Below are 21,409 nucleotides of genomic sequence, written 5' to 3'. Positions count from 1 at the left end.
TTGTTCATTATTACAAAACAAAACAAAACAAAACACCCCCAAACTCCTGTATTCCAATTTCACATCAGTGACTCTCATCTAGGGGTGCTGTTTTTTGAACAAAATTAAGGCGCGTTACAGACCGCTGAGAAGCAGCGCTCTGGCTCTGGCTCTGCTTGCAGCGTCCGGGAACCACAGCCTTTAAACGGCGTGGCTCCCGGATGCTGCAGAGAAGGAGCGCAGAAATTGCTCTCCTTCTCAGGCCCCGGAAGAGGCGCCATGAGTGCCAAAGGGCGCACTCGCGGCGTCACTTCTGTTGCGCCACGTGCAGACACAGAGCGTCCGCTACGTCAAAATGGCAGTGCCCATATGAACAGGGCACCACCATTTTGTACGGACTGAGTCCGTGATAGAGTAAGGGGCGTCTAGAAGAGACGCCCCTTTTTCAAACTGGGACATCCTCAGGACGTCCCTAATGGCGGTTTGTAACCCGCCCATGTTTTTGTCTAACCAGTACAGGAGGGTGTGAAGAGCTGCTGTTGACACACATTCCAACAAAAATCTCTAACTCAGCAAAGTGAGGTACAGTAACATTAAAATCCACAAAACAGTGATACCTTTAATCAGCCAACCAAAGTGCACAAAATACATCATGCAAGCTTTCGAAGCTTCTTCATCATGTAAAAGTGTTAAAAATCATACAGGATAAATAAAAACAAGATGATATTAGTCACAGGTTTGCATTTCTCAAGTTGTTTTGCAGGTGCATTTTCTCAGGCAACATGTGGGATTTATAGTGCAACATGGCCAGAAGGAGAAGGTACTAGCATGCAAACATCAACCATAAACTGAGAAAATGCGAGCCTGCAATGCAATGCAAATGATGACTAACATCATCATCATTTTTTTTCATTTCTCCTGTATGATTCTTAACACCTTTGCCTGATGAAGAAGCCATTGGAGCATCAAAAGCTTGCATCATGTATTTTGTGCATTTTGGTTGGCCAATTAAAGGTATCACTGTTTTGTGGGTTTGGGATGTTATTGTATTTTACTATAAGGCCAACATGGCTAGCCCTGAATATGTTTTCAGCAAAGCGATTTAGCAGATCAAGACCTTCTATTTTAGTGTTAAAAGGGTAATGATCCAATTGATGGCTTCTGAAAAGAGGTTGGATTCCATTGTGCCTGATGCTTAGACTTTTATCCAAACAACTGCAGAAGAGCAGAATTGCTTTGGAGGTCCAACAGCTGCAAATTTGGGCCTAGCTCTCATACCATGAATAACTGTGCAGGAGTAAATATATTAGCATATATTTTCCCCAGAGGGGGCTGGGAAGTCATATCAGAAACACATGGAAGACTTCCCAGAGGAGCTGACAGTTTAGGGATATGCAGTAGGTCAGGCGAAGGAACAGAATGAAGAATGAAGGGGAAAGAGGATGATGGGATTCCCAGACTTACAACGTGTAACTGTCAGAGTCATTGGCATTTTCTGTACAATAGTCCTTAGTCTTGGAAATGCAGCAAAGCAGCAATAATCACTCCGGCTGTCATTCTCATCCACATTTGCAAAGAAAAGATCTCCCTTAAGGCTCATGGAGACCCTTTCATCTTGTGGGATGTGTTGCAAATCTAGAAAGGAAAAATAATAATGTAATGATGATATGGTAATGAACCTCCTCCCATTCTAACAATGGCTTGCTGTTCTGTCAAATGCTTGCTCCCAGGTAAGGAAATGACTGTTTGATGTTAAAAAGTCTTGAGGTCTGAGACAATTTATGGAATATTCAATAGTCTGTACAATAATATAAGGGGAGTTCCTCACCTTGTGCTTACAGTGTAGGCAAGACAGCCATCCAAAATAAACTATATTTTTAGAAACCTGGACAATATAAATATTCTGAAAAGATAATGAGACATTTGTAATGAAGACTGTGTCATTTTAATTGTATATTCTTTAGAGAATGGTTCAGACGAGGCCTATGTTATAAACATTGTCAAGAATCCCCTTTGTTGCTGTCACACAGAACCTACACGTTTAATCTGTATTCCATAATAAAATTCTGTTTTTAATTTGCTATATTGATAGCCAGTGTGTACTTTACTCCCAATTCCCCCAGAAGATAGGAGTTGTCATACTGAAGAAGAACAATGGCAATCTACTTGGGACAGAGGTATTAAGATTTCCTAGAATTATAAAAAAGTTCTTATAGGTCTAAAATGTTTAGATCTTATAAATCAGTAGAGTTCTTGGATTTTATTGGATACCTTTTGTTTTTACTTATAACTAGCAGCTTTTTATTTTTACTTGTAACTAGCAGCTTTCAACCCAACTCCAGCTTCTCAAGAATAGTATCTTAAGCCACCTATTTCTACTTCTTTATACTCTCAAGATGGCAGAAAATAGAGGTGGAGAGCTATAGATCTTGGTGCAACCCAGTTATTCTCTTTATCTAGTGAATACCTCAAGAAGGAAGACAAGAAGGACTGGTACTGAGATATGACAGGAAGTAGAAGCCCTCTTCTGCATGGTATACTGCCTGGAGGAGAAGACAATTTGGGAAATGTAGACTGGCTAAAGAAAAACTCCACCATGAATATCCTATTCTATAGGAAATCCTATGGGCAGAAATCACAAATAGAGAATGTAATCACTCTTCCTTACATAAATCTGAACCAGATAGAAGGTTTTGGATCAGGCTTAGCAATTCTCATTGGTTTGGAACTTCAGAAATGAATAATGAGATCCTTTCTGCTGCACCTGCTGATTGGAATATGTACTGAAACACACCCAACTTACTATGCTGTCCCTTGCTAGAGTAATTCATATAGCTTTATCAAATTTCTGCATTTTTATGGCTCATACAAGGAACTCATTAGAACCCATATAAGAAACATCCTTACATTTGCTGTAAGGCCAAATGACATACACATTCAATAGCACTTCCAGACACTTGCAGGAGGTGGAAATTGTGGACATCAGGGTCTTAGCTTCCTCTATTGTTGTTGTTAAATACCATTTAACAAACTTCAATTTATGGTGACCCTATGAATGGAAGACCTCCATGTAACACTATTTTCAACAGCCCTGCTCAGGTCTGTAGATTCAGGGCTGTGGCTTCCCTGATTGAATGTATCTATTTGGTACACAGTCTTCCTCTTTTCCTACTTCCCTTGTATAGGAAATACAATAACATGGACAATCCTAACTTTAGAATTCAGTTATATATATATATTTACACTTCAGCATCTTGAATAGTTTCTTCCCTTCCAAGTCCTAGCCTTTTTCTGATTTTTTGACTGCAGTTTTCTCTGTGTACTGCCAATGTATTGCTGGAATAATGTTTTTTGCTAATCAAATTAGAGATGGATAAGAGGATGTTTGCCATTGCCTTCTTCCTAGGTTGAGAGAGAGTAGCTTGCTCAAGGTTGCCCAGTAGACCTCCATGGCTGAGCATCCAAACCTTGCTGCCTAGAGTCCTAGGTAGTGCCTACACCAGCCAAAATAGTGTGCAGTCCAGGACATTCTGTTCCAGAGCTGCCCTCATTTTACAAAGTGAGTGTCACATGTACTGGCACGAAAATGATGCTAAGCTGTCTTACAGTCTAGACGGCTGGGCTGAGAGTGTATTGGTACTGGTGCCCTGTCCTCCTGCTGCCACCTCTGCCTCACAGGATAAGCAGCTCCCTGACAGAGCCTTGCTGGAGATGTCAGGTCAGAACAAGGTGCCTAGCCATGTGATCAATGAGGAAAGGGGTAGAGTGACCGTCTCCTCATTGACCAGATGGCTTGGGCCAGTTCATACTTCATCAGAAGTGTTGTTGCCAGGAAAGCTCTGCTAGTGAGCTCCTTGATCAGCAAGGGAGGGGCAGTGAAGACACAGGGGAGGCTTTCCCATGCTTTCCCATGCTGATCAGTGAGAGGGATAGAAAATGGTGATGCTAGTCAGCACCAATTTGTCCCAGTGACTGTTTGTGAAATGTGGACAACTGGATCACCCTGAATCCCATCTGATTTCAGCTGTACACACTTCAAGAACAAAGGCCTGTTACAAACAGCCAAAATAAAGCTGCTTTGAGTCACAGTGGAGATATGGGGTTTCAATGATGCATGCGTCCTAAGAATCCAGAAGCCACACCAAAGCCATGCTCCAGTCCTTAGGGCTGGAGCATGGTTTTGGTGTGAGTTCTGGACTCTTAGGACGCATGCATCATTGAAACACCATATCTCCACTGTGACTTGAAGCAGCTTTATTTTGGCTGTCTGTAACAGGCCATAGTTTCCTGGAAGCTCTGGACTAATTTGTGAGTTTTCTTAAGTTGAATTAAAGGTTAAAAGAAGTGAGCTTGCTGAGGAACTGTCTGTACACTGTCTGTACTGATTACACCTGTTACACCTGTTACGAGGTGAGTACATTGTTTTCCCTTGTCCTTGTTGTTCATACCCTTAGTCCAATACTGAAACCAGTATGCATTGCTGGAGCTCATATATATACTGAGACAGCAAATCATGTCACACCAAAAGCTTCTGGGGCAACTATTAGTGATTTTTTGGACTGACTGAAACATGACATTTGATCTCCAAATAAATTTCTGAACTTTTTTATTCTCTCACTTTTATGATCTGGGCTCTTATAGATTTGCCCTTTCCTAAGTCTCTTTAATCCCTTGCACATTTAAAATTACGATTCACTGGATCTCTAACTTGGTCATGGTTCATTTCCTTGTGTCAAGATGGACTAGAATGGCAGCAGTAGTTAAGAAACTGCATTCATTTATACATTGGCCTTAGAGATTTTTAGAATTTTCCTATCTCATTCTTTGTAAAGTTTTTCATTTCATTTTTGTGCTCTGTTACACACAGAAAATACATTTTCCTGAACATCTACAATTTTGATTAAGTTGAAGTTATGATAAAATCTTCTGAAGAACAGGAAAATACTCACCAATATTCATCCAATAAATATGTAATGGTGGAATTCCTTTGGGAGGATTACAATGTAAGACCATTGCATCACCATGCTCCACTTGTATAGGGTCAATCTTCTCTTTGGGGAATTTAGGAATACCTATGATAAAAGAATAGAAACATCATGAGATCTTGCTAGTTTGCATCAGTTACTACCTCGCTGGCATTCTCCATATTAATAGTAACAGTCTTGATTTCCCATGAGTACCTGGTCTTATTATTCTGAAAGCAAAGCAACAAAATTCATGGAGGAAGATAATGCAAGTATAAGTCGAAAGGCAATTTTAGAAATTATGCTAAGAATGCCATTTAATTTGAACTTTGATATTTTTGTCTGTTTAAATTGGGTAGAAGTAGCTGCTTAAAGCCACAAGCATTCCACACATAAGCAATTAAGTACTAAAGTGTTGGCCCTATATTGTGTGGGAAAAGTCATCCATCCATTTAAGTCTCTCTTTGGCCTTGGCCTACATGGGTGGCATGATGCAAAGAACAGTATATATTGTATGATGGATTTACAGAGATATAAAGAATAGCCACAAACTTCCCTTGAGAAAATGGCAATGCACTGTAAGGTGTGTGTGTGTTTGCGTTTTAAGTCTGGTTAAAAAAATGTGAACACAAAAATATTGGGGTTTACACCAGAAATTAATCAGGAAATAGTGTAGTTTGCTCAAAATACACCAAAGTTGTGTTTTGCACAAAATTATATTTTTATGTAAACAGTCTTTTGCAAACAAGACATGTAGTGAAAAACAATAAAAATGCACATAACATTTGTGATCTCACAGTGTACAGTTTTTTTAAAAAAAATCATTAATGAGAACATAACAAGTACAGAGTTGCATGTGTTACATGGCTGTTGTTCCTAAAGAATGCTTTATAAGCAAGAATTTCCAATATTTACTTTGCTACAATCTGTCACATGGCATGTCACATAAAAAGTCCCAACAGGACTGCTTGTTTGCCAGACTTTCCTCACTTACCTGCCCCGCCATAAGATCTCAGTGTAAAAATACAAGAGTAACACAACAAAATTATGCAGCGTTCAGATGGTTTTCACCAGTCCAAATTTATTTAGTTTGTAAATTGTGTCTAGGCTATATTATTTCACTCTGTAGTGTAGAGTATGTTCACCTAACTGAATGTTTCTCTGAAAAAGGAAATGGTTAAAAAAAAACAACCCATAACATTCTTTGCACAGATAATTGCCTCAGTCCTAGCCTTCTCTTCCAGGCTTTCTATTTTTCTACCTGTTTAGGAATCTATCATTCCATCTTTAGGGAAGATTAGAGCATACAGGCCTCTGCCCCCAAAGTCTGAAGCGATACAGGTCAAGCACAAGGTAATTGTCTCAGAAAGAAACAGGGGTAATGATTTCAGAGGTTCTGTTGAAGTGGTTTTTATTGATACAGTTCAACCAACACATGGTGAAGCAGCAGAAGTAGCCTTCCAATTTTGATTTTTATATACATTTATTTCAGACGTACACTAACTGTTTGGACCCACAGAGCTTAGTCCTCCATGCACACTCTCAAAAAAGTCTGCAAAGATTTATGTTTTGGATGTGCTCCAATTAACCGCAGGACAAACTCTTACAGGGACTCAGAACTGTTATATGCTTCTACCATCATCTGCCATCCCCTCTCAAGATCCCAGGAAAATAACTCTGGGGGAAAAAGGGCAGAGGCAATGAAGACGAGCATTTCCAGGGCTTGGGAAAATTACAGCCTAAATATTGTTAGTCCTGGCTAGGGGAGAGCTATTGAATCAATTGGATTTCCCTTCATGTTCAACCACATTTCGATAATTGTTTCAGTGGGTGTGATGTTGATGGGGCTAACCAACAGGATTCCAGCCAATTTTTGGTCTACAACCCCCAATCAGCATGTCCAGTGGCCAAGCTTGCTGATGGATTCTGGCTAGTGTAGTCCAATAATAATAAAAACAATAACAACAATAACATAAACTACTGCAATTATTACTATGCACTACTATACCTTGGTGAAATGTATTTTCCCATTCTGCAGAGGGCTGTGACTACAAGTGGTGTGAGGCTATTCACATTTGTTTCTACCAGTGGAGGACTTGCACTAAGATCACTTTGAGCTACAATTAAAATGCTATGAGAAATGTATTGTAATAATGCAGACCACATTTGCATTTATTGGTCATTGTGGACAAGGGTATATCCTGGCTGTTCCAGTTTGCCTACCTAGGGTGCAGGTTGTGGGAAAGAGTACAAGAGAACAGGTACCACATTATGCATTCTTTTGTTACAATTTATTACTCACTACATATTTATGAGTGTATCCGCACTGCACAATTACAGCAGCTTGATCCTACTTCAATGGCCATGGCTTTTTCCTAGGGAAACTGGAGATCGCTAATTTGCTGAGGCACTAGACCTCTCTGGCAAAGAATTCTGAATTTCTTGCCACCAAATATAAAATCCCAGGATTCCACAGAATGCAACCATGAATTATTGCTTGTCTCAAGAATGAAACTAGTAAAGAATTACATCCCCTGTGTGGACACATCCTATTTTAATTATTTTCATCCAACCCTTCAGTAACATTCCCAGGGTGGTTTACAAAATGAAAAAGCAATTAATTGTAAATATAAAATAATATAAAATAAACTTTAGGCCACAAAGTTATTAAATCAGCCTCCAACAGCGTACTGCATATGCAAAGGCTTTGGAGGGAGGACGTGAATAGCTTTGCCCAGCTCAGAAATGAATTAAGATCCACAGGCGCCTGTCTGTAGAGAATTTTTTTAAGGCTGATTAAATATTGAAATGTTCCTCTCTTCAGTAGCCAATCATGAACCTCAAAAGGCAGGGGTCTTGTAGTAGACCTAGAACTGAATATGCTAATTTACAGATATGTTCATAGGTAAACACCATATTTTGACTATATAAACTATACCACTACACCACTACACCTCATTGTTTTGCTAGATTATAATATTTATCATACACACACACACACACACACACACACCCCTAGGTAAAAGGTAAAGGTAAAGGTTTTTGTTAGACATGATTATCTAGTCATGTCCAACTGGTGCTCATATCTGTTACTAAGCAGAGGGAGCCAGCATTGTTAAAGGCGACTCCATGGTCAGCATGACTGCATGGAAAACTGTTACCTTCTCACCAAAGTGGTACTTATTTATCTACTTGCACTTTTACACGCTTTCAAACTGCTAGGCTGGCAGAAGCTGGAACTAGTGACAGGAGCTCTTCCAGTGGGCCTATCCACCTGAACTTTTATAAAGAACGAATAGAAACTCCCACTTCTGATCATAATTGCATATTTTAGATGATCATTTTATTGCTTGAATTGTATTTTTAAATGATGTTATTGTTTTATTGTAAACATTTTAGATGTTATTATAGTATTATGGTTGTAATCCCGCCTCGATCCATTGGGAGAGGCAGGAAATATAAATAAAGTTTATTATTATTATTATTATTATTATTATTATTATTATTATTATTATTATTATTATTAATGGGGCATCTCAATAATTCTTTACCAAAGAACTACATGTATAAAGCTGTAGAAGTGCTGAAGAAGCTACCTTTGAAAACCAGCCAACAACCTTTGAAAAAAAGCAAGGTCCCTTGGTCCTTTTTCCAGAACCTCCAGGCTGGCAAAAGAAAAAGAGTATCTTTTGTTCAATTCTCAACAACTTCCTGTTAGATTTCTCTGATGTACAGTATGCAGGGCTTCTTCTTAAGCAGGTCCAGGAATTTTGGTTATTCAGAGTAAAAGTGCTAACTTGTTAACTGGAGCTGGATAATTTACACATTTCACCAGTGTTTCATTATCTGCACTGTTTTCCAGTCTGTTTCCATGGCCAGTTTTTGAAATATCTTAGAGAACTCAGCACAAGAGTGGGGAACTTTTGATCCGTCAGATGTTTTAGCCTACAGCTCTCACAATCTCATATCATGCTGTATGGTACTGGTAGGAGCTATAGACCAAAATATCTGTAAGGCCAAATGTTCCTCATTGTTGCCTAATAGAGATTGAAATCTAACGTAGCTCTCCTGAACTTGAAATAATATTCATACAGGCTGGTGAAGTACCATAGTGGGCTACTAAAACTATGAATACAGATTTTAATTTTTAATTATTTTCTTTTCCTAGCTGTAAGAAAGGGAAAACCCCAGAACTCACCTCAAAAGTACTAGAAAGCAACAATAAAATGAGGGCTAAAAGCTACTAAGGGCTGAAACAGAGACCCACAAAAGTCTGGCTCTACGCTGGCTCGGAGACGTAGTGTTTAGATGCACCAATCCCCCAAGCCAGACAGAAGCTGTGCTGGCAATTACACGCCACCCGGCTTCTATCCAGCTTGGGGACATGGCATTTAGATGCCACTCACCCCAGAGCCATCAAAACGCTGGCTCTAGACGCACAGGGGCAGCTTTTTCCATCCCAGATAGGAGTGGGAAAGGGTGGAAGCTGGTTGGATTGGGGCTGCATGTCTGTTTGCCATGGTCCCAAATCAGCCATCTGTTTCGCCTCTAGGTATAGCCATGTAGGGACCACAATACAGTAAATAAATGGAGTGAAATGATGTTAAAATTATTACTATTATTTGATAGAATAGAGACTAAACTAAGAACAATTTTCTGCACCTATCATATTTTAATTATTAGAATTAAGAGTATGGAAGTTTTAGTTTGTGAGAACTAAAATATAACAGGTATACAAAATTGTTCTTGGATTCGTCTCTATTGTGTCAATAATATTAATTTTATTTCGCTCTATTTATTTACTCCATAGCTATACAAGATACTTAGTAGCTCTTTAGTCCAAGTTTTATCATTGTTATCTACTACCTTTGAGGTGGGTTCCAGGTTTTATCCCTTTCTTGTAGGAAGGGACATAATTAAAAATTAAGATCCGTGTTCATAAATTGGTTTTTATGTGGCTGATGAGAACTGCACCTTAGACTGGCCCTGTACTTTATTGATCTATTATTCAGTGGCTATTATTGTAGTGAGTGGCTTAGTTTTACTTTTTGGTTTCTCGTCCTTTTCCTTGCCTTATTTCTAGCAAATGCTGACAGAGATCCATGGAGTTAAACAAAAACCAACAGCATAGTGGGCCTAACTGGGTCACCAATATCCTAGTGGTCAGACAGAACACCATGCGTCCTTTCAGGGGTTGCTCCACAATTACTGGTGTGAGAGAGAGAAAGTTAAAGAACAAAATATTGTCCCAAAGCATTTCTTCTTCCTTACATTCCAGGCAAGCTAGAACTGGTGTAAAACTATTGTAAATTAATCAGCCGCATGTGTAATTAAGCTGAAGTGAGGGATGGTACAGCAAGCAACAAAGCAAAAAAGAAGGCGAACAAACTGAAGTTCTAACTTTGGAGGAGGGAGTGTTGCACCTTTGAAGGATGTTCTTTCTCTCTCTCCTTTATTTATATTTCAGCCTTTGGGGCACAAACAGCCATTTGACTTCCAGTTTTTTCTACAGCAAGGAATACAAATATGTAAGTAGATATGTTCCAGAAAAGAGGCAGAACTTTCTTTTCTGAATGATTTTCAAAAAAAGCAATACAAAAATTGTATGAAAACCTGCCATAATAGTAAGTAAAAGGAGCAATTAAGGGGGGGGGAGCCAATAAAGGGGCCTGTGACATGCTGAGATTTCAGAGCTTTCTTTGACTCCTTCAGATATCTCACAAAGATTTTTTAAAACTGCAAAACTGTAGTCCTCCTTGATATAAGATGAACAAATATCAGCTGATGTTTGGCTTCACGTTCGCTCTTATAGGGAAATCCTACCTACATATCTTGTTTAGGAGGTTTGCAGTCTGGAATGTAGATGTCATGCCCTCTCCCCAACAGTCAAGAAATCATTTTAATCTTTCATCTGAAATCTCTATTGTGTGATATCACTATTAATTAATTTATTTTTATTTAGGCGCGTTACAGATCGCCCGTTTGGGGCAGCCTGTAACTGGCCCTTTCCCCGCCGGATCGGGGCCTCATCTGCCACAGCGGCAGCCCCTGAGGCCCCGATCCGCCACTTTCCAGGCTGCAGGGAAGCAGCAAAAGGCCGCTTCTCCACGGCGTGGAAAGGGGTGTCCTTGGGGCTCCTTCTGGGGCCACGGAAGGGGCACCCCATTTGGAGGCGGCGCAGGCATGACGTAGTCATGGCAGCACCCGTGTGTATAGGAACACGCCCTTTCCTAACCCTAGTGACACCCCTTCTTAACACTAGTACGCGCAGAGCGCGTACTTAATGCCCATCTGTAACGGGCCTTAGTTTATTTATTTATTTCATTTGTATGCCACCTTTCTCCCAGAAGGGACCTGAGGCAGCTCACATATAATTTAAAAAAATACAATAGTAATTCAAAACAGTAAAATCATCTGGAAACAATGTAAAACCATATTAAAATATACAAAAGTTAAATGGCACAACCAAAAAACACACCCCACACCAAAGTCCCCCTGGCATGATTATATATTTAATGCCTGCTCAAATAAAAATGTCTTTGCTTGCTGACAAGAGGTGATAAAGTGATAAATAAAAATTGTTCCACAAAGAATGCTACAGGATAAGGGTAGGAAAACCATGGCTTCACAGTAAAAAAAATTCTTCTGTGTACTGAAGGAGGCTTCATGATTAATTGAAGAGAAATAAGCAAGGGACTTGACACAACTCTCAAGATTTGATGCATATTATACAGGTCAACTGAGCAGTGGCTCTTAGCCATGAATCTGCCAGTCTGTTGACCCTACAGGTGTCAGAGCGTTTTCGCACACACATACCCTCTTGTCCAGAATGTCAAGCAAAGGAATATCCTGTTTCATCATGTGCATTTTGCACTTATTCCAAACTAGGCTGTTCCAGTCACAGTGGCAGAACACAGTGGTAAGACATCCGCAATTTTTACAAATCCTGCCCGAACATCACCTTGCCTTCCTAATGCCATATTGCAAGCAATAGATGTGTAAAAAAATAAATAAATAGAAAATAGAAAATTGCACTGTATGAACAATAAATATGCAATTTCTTAACTGAATTGTGAGTGTATAGTGGAGTGATAGATTTGTCCCATAGGACTAAGCTACAAGTGTGAAAGACCTGATAAAAATCAAGTGAATATGCATGAACATCCTTGAGAGCCACACGAGGGAGAAGAGAATGAATATGATAACATACTCTCTTATTTTCTCAAGTGCTAAAATTCTACTCTCCAACAACATTCAGGTTGTCCAGGAAAATTGCCAGGAAATGAGGATATAACACAATTTAGGTCACCTTCCAAAAGACTGTCTTGCTGAGGTCCAATCTGGCTTATCATCTGTTAGATAAGAGATGTCCATGCACTCTCAAAAATCTAAAAGTTAATGTGTTCATAGGGAAATTACACTATGAGACATGTTGTATAATGCTGAATCCATCTGATAGCAAGGATTACAGTGACAAAATTACGGTGAGGTGAGGAGTTGCTTGATGGAGAAATATCAGTCTACAGAATATGCTTTTTCACAAGTAAGGTGATAGCCCTTTTATAAATATGTTTGTAGGAAGAAGGAAATCCATCTTTAAAGATTCAAGCGCTTGGCTCATATTTTTTGCCAAATATTATTCAAGTCTAGTATTAAAGTTTAATTTTAAAATAATTTTGAATATGAAACATTACCACAGGTTGATATGTAATTTGGCACATGGCTTGATTACTGATGGTACTAGTGATAGTGAAAAATGAGGTGTGGGAAAAATAACGGAAGTAATGTTTAAGGTTTTGATTGTTAGATGAATTGTTTTTCTGGTACTTATCACTTCTTCCTGTTCAATCCAGTGTGATTTGAAGACTAAAATATTTTTAGCATTTGGTTACTATTTTGGAGTACTGAAAAAGCTTTACTTTGCCAGTGCTACAACAAAGCGTTATGAGCAGTGTGAAAAGTCATGATGCAAATGAAATTTGTAACCACTCATAGTCCATAATGTGAATCAAGCCTCTTAATAATTTTGAACTTTGACTCAGGCATCAAAATTGAATTATGTTCATAATTAAAAACAAGATTTATTACGTTAATTTCTCACAGCTGCTGCCTGTCTTGTGGCTCCATATTGATCTACTCAGTTTGTAAACAAAACACATGTGATCAGCATTCCACATCTCCTCTGCACAATTTTTGTTTGGAACCTCATCCATTGGTGTCTGGACATCCCCACTACATAGTTCCAGTGGCTACTGTTTCAAATGTCTGTGTGTAAATTATTATATAACGTTCTAGACCAACATTGTTTGCAGTGAAATAGCTATAGTATAATATGCATCAAAGGGTTACAATCAAGTCAGTAGAAGTTTTCACTATATTTTATGGACCTGGCATCCAAACAAGCTCCAGGCATAAACAATAATACTGTACTAAAGTCTACACAGTGCCATGCACATTGTCAGCAATAAATAAATAAATAGCTTGAGAAGATGTGGTTTTGATATATGTTAAAAGAGCAACCATATATTTCAACAGAATCCATATGACTGTTCCACATAGGTTCTGTTCTTGGAAGCTGTTTCCTACCTGTGTTCTCACTATATCATTCAATCATAGAAGCTGTTGAGATTGCCCCTAAGGGGTGGCATGCAGCGCCCCTTTCCTGGCTGACCAGGGCCGCAGTAACATCATGCCATGGCCCCATCCAGCCTCTGGAGAGCGCAAAAAATGAGCTGCAAAAAGCAGCTACTTTTTGTGCCCTCTAAGGGGCGTCATAGTTGTGGTGGCGTGGTTTTAGGATGTCCCTTTGGTGCTGCATCATGTGGATGCAACATCGGAAGTACATCATGATGGTGTGCACTGTGTGGACCGGCGCACACCAAAATGGCTCCATGGGGGCTCAGTTAGGGCATCTAGCATCAGTACACTGTGCTCTGACTCTGTCCACAGGCCGGCGCTTTCCGCTGGTCTGTATCGGGCCTTTGTGTTCTTCTTACATCTTCATCATCTGCCCACACCTCCTTGAGTGTTGAAAGAACTTTTCTTAAGTCACTACTCCCATGAAGTCCCATAAGCTAGGTACATGTTGTTTACATGATAATGCCCATAATTGTCTTCCTCACCTCATGCACCTCACAGTACCTAATGGCACCTGGGGTAACCATAAATGTTCTCAATTTGCATCTGCCTACCACTGTGATCAACTAATCTGCCAATTTATTTGGCTGGCACACAAAAACATTACTTGTAGATCTCTTATAAAGGTAATCAGTGTGATGAATGCAAAAAGAAACAAAAGAAACAGTGATGATTGTTGGTTTTAATGCTAGTGCATCCATGCAAGATCTTAGTCCAAATTTAGGATAGTCAAAAGGACCTATCCTAGGTATTGTACCTTAGGTTTAGATGCAACTGCTCACTGAAATCAGACCAGTTTAGCACTACATTAATTTCCATAGTTCAAAGCTATGGAATTCTAGTATTTGTAGCTTGATGAGGCACCAAAGCTCTCTGACAGGGAAGACAAAATATTTCATAAAACTTCAAATCCCAGAATGCCATAGCATTGAGTCATGGCAGTTAAAGTGGTATCAAGACTGTGAAGTCGAAGGCTTTCATGGCCGGCATCCACAGTTTTTTTGTGGGGTTTTTGGGCTATGTGGCCATGTTCTAGAAGAGTTTATTCCTGCTGTTTCACCAGCATCTGTGGCTGGCAACTTCAGAGAATGTTGCCATGGAAGAGAGCTGGTTATACAGTGCACCTGCTCCATACGCAGGTGTGCCATACGCAGCTTCTGGTTTATGTGGAAGCTGCACTGCAATCTATTGAATGGCGCGTGTTCTATTGAATGGGGCTTGAGCTTACAAGATTATTGCCTTATGCGAGGGAGTGTGGAATGGATTCCTGTGTAAGGGAAGGCTCCACTACACACACACACACACACACACACACACACACACACACACATTGTGTGACCCTAGGGCAGAATGATTTCCATGTTAGCAGAACAATACACAGATTAACATAGAAATCACTTTATGTCAATGAAATGGCATGTTTGGATAGCCTGCCCAAGAGCAGTTTTTCCTCCTTGTGACTCTGGGAACAGCTTGATTGTAAAAATAGATTCTCATTGTAAAATAGCTCAGCAGTTAGTGCATTTACCTTTTTAATTGGCTTCAATTATGCAAGTACTGTATAATTATTGGCGTTTTCTCTTTTATTTCCCATAACTGTTAAAATGAGAATTAAACATTCACAATGGTTGAGGTGAAGCTGCTGAAAGTTCTCTTTTTTGTGGTTTTGCATCTTGATTCCCAGCACAATGTGTGGTTATTTTTACTTAAAAGGGGTATACAGTCAGCTCTCCACATTTACGGTTTTGAATTTTTCAAATTTGATTGTTCATGTGTTTAAGTAATAGGTTCTCTGTAGAAATCTCTAGGCGTTGGCGGAAACACCTTCGCTTAGACGACAAGACTCTCCTAGACCGACTGTTAAAGGACTACGGAGAGGCAATACGAGCAACAAAGAATTCGTTCTATGGTGCTCGTATTGCGTCCGCAGAGTCACGTCCGGCAGAGTTGTTCAGGGTGGTCAGGGAGCTAACTCAGCTCCCTCCTGCCCTGAACCAGATCCTTGAACCTTCTAAGGCCTGCTGTGACTTGTTCAATGACTTTTTCGTGGATAAAACTTCTCGTATAAGCGAAGGTCTGAACGCCGATATTATGGCAGAGCCTAGGGTAGAAGTGTCCAGAGCCTCCGCGAACTATGTTATTCTGGATCAGTTTGAGTTGGTGAGTACCAAGGATGTGGACAAGATCCTCGGAAGTGTTCGGAAAACAACCTGCTCTCTTGATCCCTGCCCCTCTTGGTTAGCGGCCCAGGGGGGGACCGGTGGTAACGTCCTTGTTACACCGGATAATTAACACCTCCTTGAGGGATGGGCGATTTCCATCGGATCTAAAATTGGCCATTGTAAAACCGATCCTAAAGAAGCCCTCCCTCGACCCCCTGGTACATAATAATTACCGGCCTGTTTCGCTGCTTCCATTCTTGGGGAAGGTGATCGAGAGAGCGGTTGCGATCCAGCTTCAGACGGTCTTGGATGAAACGGATTATCTGGACCCATTTCAAACTGGCTTCCGGGCGGGTCACGGGGTTGAGACGGCCATGGTCGCCTTGGTCGATGATCTCCGTCTGAGCGTCGACAGGGGAAGCGTGTCCCTGTTGGTGCTCTTGGACATCTCAGCGGCTTTCGATACCATAGACCATGGTATCCTTCTGGGGCGCCTGGCTGAGGTGGGAATCGGGGGCACTGCGCTCCAGTGGTTCCGTTCCTACCTCTCCGGGAGGTCCCAGATGGTGCAGCTGGGAGACGTGTGCTCCAGTGAGCGGACCCTTAAAACTGGGGTCCCTCAAGGAGCCATTCTGTCTCCCATGCTATTTAACATTTACATGAAACCGCTGGGAGAGATCATCCGGAGACATGGGGCGCGGGGTTATCAGTACGCTGATGACACCCAAATCATTTTCTCTATGTCTCCGACTGATGCAGTGACTGGGGATGGCGTCTCTCCTCTCGTGGCCTGTCTGGAGTCAGTAATGGGCTGGATGAGGAAAAACCGACTCAAACTGAATCCAGAGAAAACGGAGGTACTAGTGATAGGTTCCCCCGGTCCAGGAATGGCGGTGGTTCCACCTGTCCTGAACGGGGTCACGCTCCCTGTGAAGGACTCCGTGCGCAGTCTGGGGGTGCTTCTTGACTCGTCGCTTCACCTGACTGCTCAGGTGAATGCGACGGTCAAGAGCACTTGTTACCAGCTTCGGCTGATTCGCCAGCTGCGCCCATACCTGGACCGGAGGGACCTAGAAACTGTTGTACATGCTCTGGTAACTTCGAGATTGGACTTCTGCAACGTACTCTACATGGGGCAACCCTTATACCAAACTCGGAAGCTCCAAATGGTACAGAATATGGCAGCCCGGCTGGTCACTGGCGTATCCAGGACCAGCCACATAACACCTGTGCTTAAAGATCTCCACTGGCTGCCTATTCGCTTCCGAGCTCAATATAAGGCGTTGGTTATTACCTATAAAGCCCTAAATGGCTTGGGTCCAGGATTCCTAAAGGACCGCCTTTCCCCGTACAATCCGCCTCGCACCCTCAGAACATCTGGGCAGCAACTACTGAAGGTGCCTGGGGCTAGGCTAGCTTCTACTTCTAGAAGGGCCTTTACCACAGCTGCCCCAGCCCTTTGGAATACGCTGCCCACGGAACTCCGCTCATCCACCACCCTGGCCCAATTTAGGAAGGATCTTAAAACCTTCCTATTTAAACAGGCATTCCCCGACTAAATATCCTGTGGGCCTCCCTCCTCTTCCGTGGCCATGAGGATGGGCTATCGGGGCCTTTGCTATTGTTTTAGATTGTGTTTTATTGATGCTTATGTTTTTAATCTGTATTTGTATGCATTTGCATTGTTGTAAGCCGCCCTGATCTTTTTGGAAGGGCGGGATATAAATAAAGATTTTATTTATTTATTTATACTCTACTAGACATTGACCATAAAACTGTGAAGGAGGACCTAGAGAATCCTAGACAAAAACACTTCTCCAGACATTTGTAGGTCTTCCAACACAATTCTGTGGTCAACTTCCAGTGGATGTTGACCACACATTTGCACTGGAGGGCCTAGATATTCCTAGATAGATGTTCTCTCAGGTAAAATACAAACAAATATTTTTTAAACATAATTGTGTGTTTTTTCTCAGTTTCACCCAGGTCCTGCACCCATATCCCCAGCAAATGTGCAGAGCCCACTGTAGTAGTAATGATTTATTTGATTTTTAAATTTGCACTTTCACTGAATTGTTAGAATAGCCAGGATATATGAACAATCTTTTTGCTCTCCCAGTCAGCAGCAACATTGCTTTATTTGGCAACCTCCCTGCTGTTGGTCTGGATGGCATAGTCACAGGGTAGATCACTTGGCATAATGGGTATCCAGAACCTAGTAAGACCTCCTACTCTTTTGACTTTTATTGGGAATGATGAGTTGCCAAGCACCTTGCTTTCCCTTGAAAACCATGGGCAGAGTGTTGCCAAGTGGCACACCATTATCATGATCTCACACTTACCAGCCACAGCTTTGAATATGTTTACACACAAACAAAACTGATTTATTCTAAGCTGCTCTGCAGTACTACTTATCAAATGTTTCCATGCAGTGTGCCATTATATTGGTTTCTGACAGTGCCAAAATGTGGCTTTAGAGAGAGGAGGGATTCTCAAAAGGTGCACAGATTTACCTGTCATCAGTGAGAGACTAAGATGTTTGGCTTGAAACAGTGTGTGTTGGATTTGTACACTATGCATAAGCATTAGAAGGTAAGATTAACAAAAAATACTCAGAGCTTCAAAATAAGAGAATTTGCCACAGTAATAGGGAGAAAACTGAGGAAAGAATTAGTAACTCATCACACTACACTGTAGCGTACAGTGTTCTAGGAAGTAGTGATAATCCACATCTGTCCTATCTACCATGTGGCTGCCAGATTGGCAGAGACATCTATTGAATTTGTTTGTGAGAGCACTGATGGCACATTGGGTTGCTAGATCTCAGGTCCTGATACCAAGGAGTGACTTGTGGTGATGTCATGGGGGCCCAACCTGGTGATGATCAATTTGATTATTTACAGTTCTATGGGGCCTTTATTCCAATGAGTTCAAAGCAGTATACCTGTGCCTCTCCTTCCCTGTTTTCTCCTCACAAAAATCCTGTGAAATATACCAAGCTGAGAATAACTGGCACAAAGTGACACAGTGAGATTGATGGTTCAGTGAACATTACAATCTAAATACACATTCCAGTGAAGCACTCTTACCACTATATCACACTGGCTCTCCAATTCATGTCATTACTATCTAATTTTTGCTCTGCTACAGCAAAATCAACCAAGAGCTGAATCTGAATCGCTCTGTCCAACATTCAAACCCAGTGATTTCCAAACTTGAAGCCTTACAAGTGTTTTCGACATAAATTCCCAGAATTCCTGACCATTGGCCAAACTGGCTTGGACTTTTCAGAGTGAAAGTCTAGAACAGCCGGAGTGCCAATGTTTGGAAACCACTACTCTAACCACTTCCAACGGGGCCATGCTTTTATCGTCTTACTTTTTCTCCTCAAGCCTGAACATTTTCCAAATGAAAACACTACTAGACCAATAACCCTCAAATGGAACGATATCTTTAGTCCCTTTCCTCCATACTACACATATACAGATACACACAAACACCTGTGTTGTTATTTGGATTTCTTCCCATTTTCAAAGTGCTGTTTCGGAGAAAAAGGACTCTAGTTCTTTGCTTCCAAAATCTTCCACAAACCAACAGTGATGGAAAGTTGGAGGTAGAAGGTCAGATTGGCAAGACCTATGCCAGGAGAGGGTAAGAAAGAAGTACCACTAGTGGGGAGAAGAGGTTCCAGTGGGATCCTTCAACACCGGCTGCTTTGCATCTGTCTTAAGGAAGGAAGGGAAGGAAAGGCTGGGAGGAGACAGAGAAGATGGGAAAGGAGGAAGTACAGCCCACACATCATCCTGAGTAAAATGTGCCCCCTGTTGCAAAGGAAATGGTCGGGTAGGAGGAGGAGAGATGGAAAAGACAAGGTAGGAGGGAGTGCAGCTCAGGCTTCTTGTGGCTCTGCATGCTCCCAACTTCAAAGAACAGAAAAGCTCAGAGCCCCCCATCCCCTCAAAAAAGAGTTTCTGGTGCTCACTCATTAGCCAGGGTTAGCAGCAGCCTGGTTTACAAGCTGCAGCATGTCCAATTTAAAGAGTGGGGTTGTTTGTTTGTAAAAGATCAGGTCAGGAGTCCCTCAGCAATTTGAATAACTTGGACAGAGGCTCAAAACCAGACACTTAAGGCAGCATCTGAAGGCTTGGTCACTCTATAAGTAACAGTAATAGGAAGCCTGAAAGCCTCCTTGTGTTCCACTTGTGAAAGGCAAGGTATAAAATTAATTAAAGGTTAAGAGGTGATATGATAGCCCTGTTTAAATATTTGAAGGGATGTCATATTGAGGAGGGAGCAAGCTTGTTTTCTGCTGCTCCAGAGAACAGGACCCAGAACAATGGATGCAAACTGCAGGAAAAGAGATTCCACCTCAACATTAGGAGGAACTTCCTGACAGTAAGGGCTGTTTGACAGTGGAACATACTCCCTCAGAGAGTGGTGGAGACTCCCTCCTTGGAGGTCCTTAAACAGAGGCTGGATGGCCATCTGTCGGGTATGCTTTGATTAAGAGTCCCTGCATGGCAGAGAGTTGGACTAGATGGTCCTTGTGGTCTCTTCCAACTCTAGGATTCTATGATTCTAAATAAAAATAAATAAAAATAGCAGCAACAACAAAAACAAAAATTGGGGTTCAAACAAGAGCCAAAACATGCTGCAGAGGTGTCACTTGGGGATGCGGGGAGTGCAGATGCATCAGGTGGCACCTTAAATGGGGGTGACACCACTGCTCCTCAAACGTCTTTCCTTTGACTGTCTTGTTTGCCTGCATCCCATTAAAATGCTGAAGAGATGGTGTGAGTAGGAATGGCTGAGTGGGAAGAAAAGGAGGGACCCTAGGTTGGTTTGTTCATTTTTTTTTTTTTTAAAAATGGAATTTAAAATCAAAATTATTTGTTGTTTTTTTAAAAAAAATTCTTTAAAAATACCATACCTTATCAAATTTTCCCTTTAACCACATGAAGGTATGTACACATAATAATAATAATAAATTTTTATTTATATTTTCCCGCCTCTCCCAACGGATCGAGGCAGGATTACAGTCAGTATCACTTCAACAGTACATAGTAAATTCTAATACAATTATTTAAAATCAACTTATAAAAATAAAATGTTTTCTAAAAACATACATATTACCATTCACAATTTAGCATCCTGAGGTAGATTGCTATTTGAGAGTTGTTTCCTTTATAGAGAGTCAGGGGGGTATGCTTGTCGGAAGAGGTGCGTTTTCAACGCCTTCTACATTAGGCTGTGCATATGATATTATAAAGGTATATTTTTAATTTTAATAGTTATTTATGCCCCAACAGTTACCATTACGTTCAGTGACACAGGGGAATTGATTTGTGAATAGCATTTGAACATTTTTTTTTACTAAGTTTCTATATGCTGTGTTATGGGAGGAGATCAATTGGGGGTGACTCCATGAGTCAGTGCACCAGGGGACATCAACCTTAGGAGCACCACTGAGGCAATGTTCCTTTTTAGGTGGTCAGAACCAGCATGACAGCCAGCATGGCTTCAGAAATAAGTTGCTCTCTCTGCTGAGGTGAAGCAGAAGCTCAAACTACAAATGATGCCAGTAGTCTCATAGCTGCTCATTTCCAACCCTAGTAAATTGCTGGTGAACATAATTCTGGACTGAGGAGAATCTTTGCAGCTCAAGAC

At 41.1% G+C, this 21,409-nt stretch overlaps 1 protein-coding gene across 5 annotated transcripts in view; it reads right to left on the bottom strand.

Moving 5' to 3' along the window:
• The window catches only part of CHL1 (cell adhesion molecule L1 like), a 313,645-nt gene that overhangs the window by 74,609 nt on the left and 217,627 nt on the right, over nt 1-21,409 (bottom strand). For all 5 annotated transcript variants that reach the window (XM_042452045.1, XM_042452044.1, XM_042452047.1 and 2 more), the window contains exons 6-7: nt 4,929-5,051; nt 1,444-1,614 (exon numbers count right to left, since the gene is read on the bottom strand). In XM_042452045.1, the coding sequence (XP_042307979.1) occupies nt 1,444-1,614; nt 4,929-5,051 (294 nt within the window). The remainder of the gene's footprint in view (nt 1-1,443; nt 1,615-4,928; nt 5,052-21,409) is intronic.

Source organism: Sceloporus undulatus, chromosome 2, assembly GCF_019175285.1.
Source record: "Sceloporus undulatus isolate JIND9_A2432 ecotype Alabama chromosome 2, SceUnd_v1.1, whole genome shotgun sequence".
In the NCBI taxonomy this organism is placed as follows: Eukaryota; Metazoa; Chordata; class Lepidosauria; order Squamata; family Phrynosomatidae; genus Sceloporus; species Sceloporus undulatus.
Note: the sequence above shows the minus strand (reverse complement) of the source record. Positions and strands in the feature narration are given on the sequence as shown.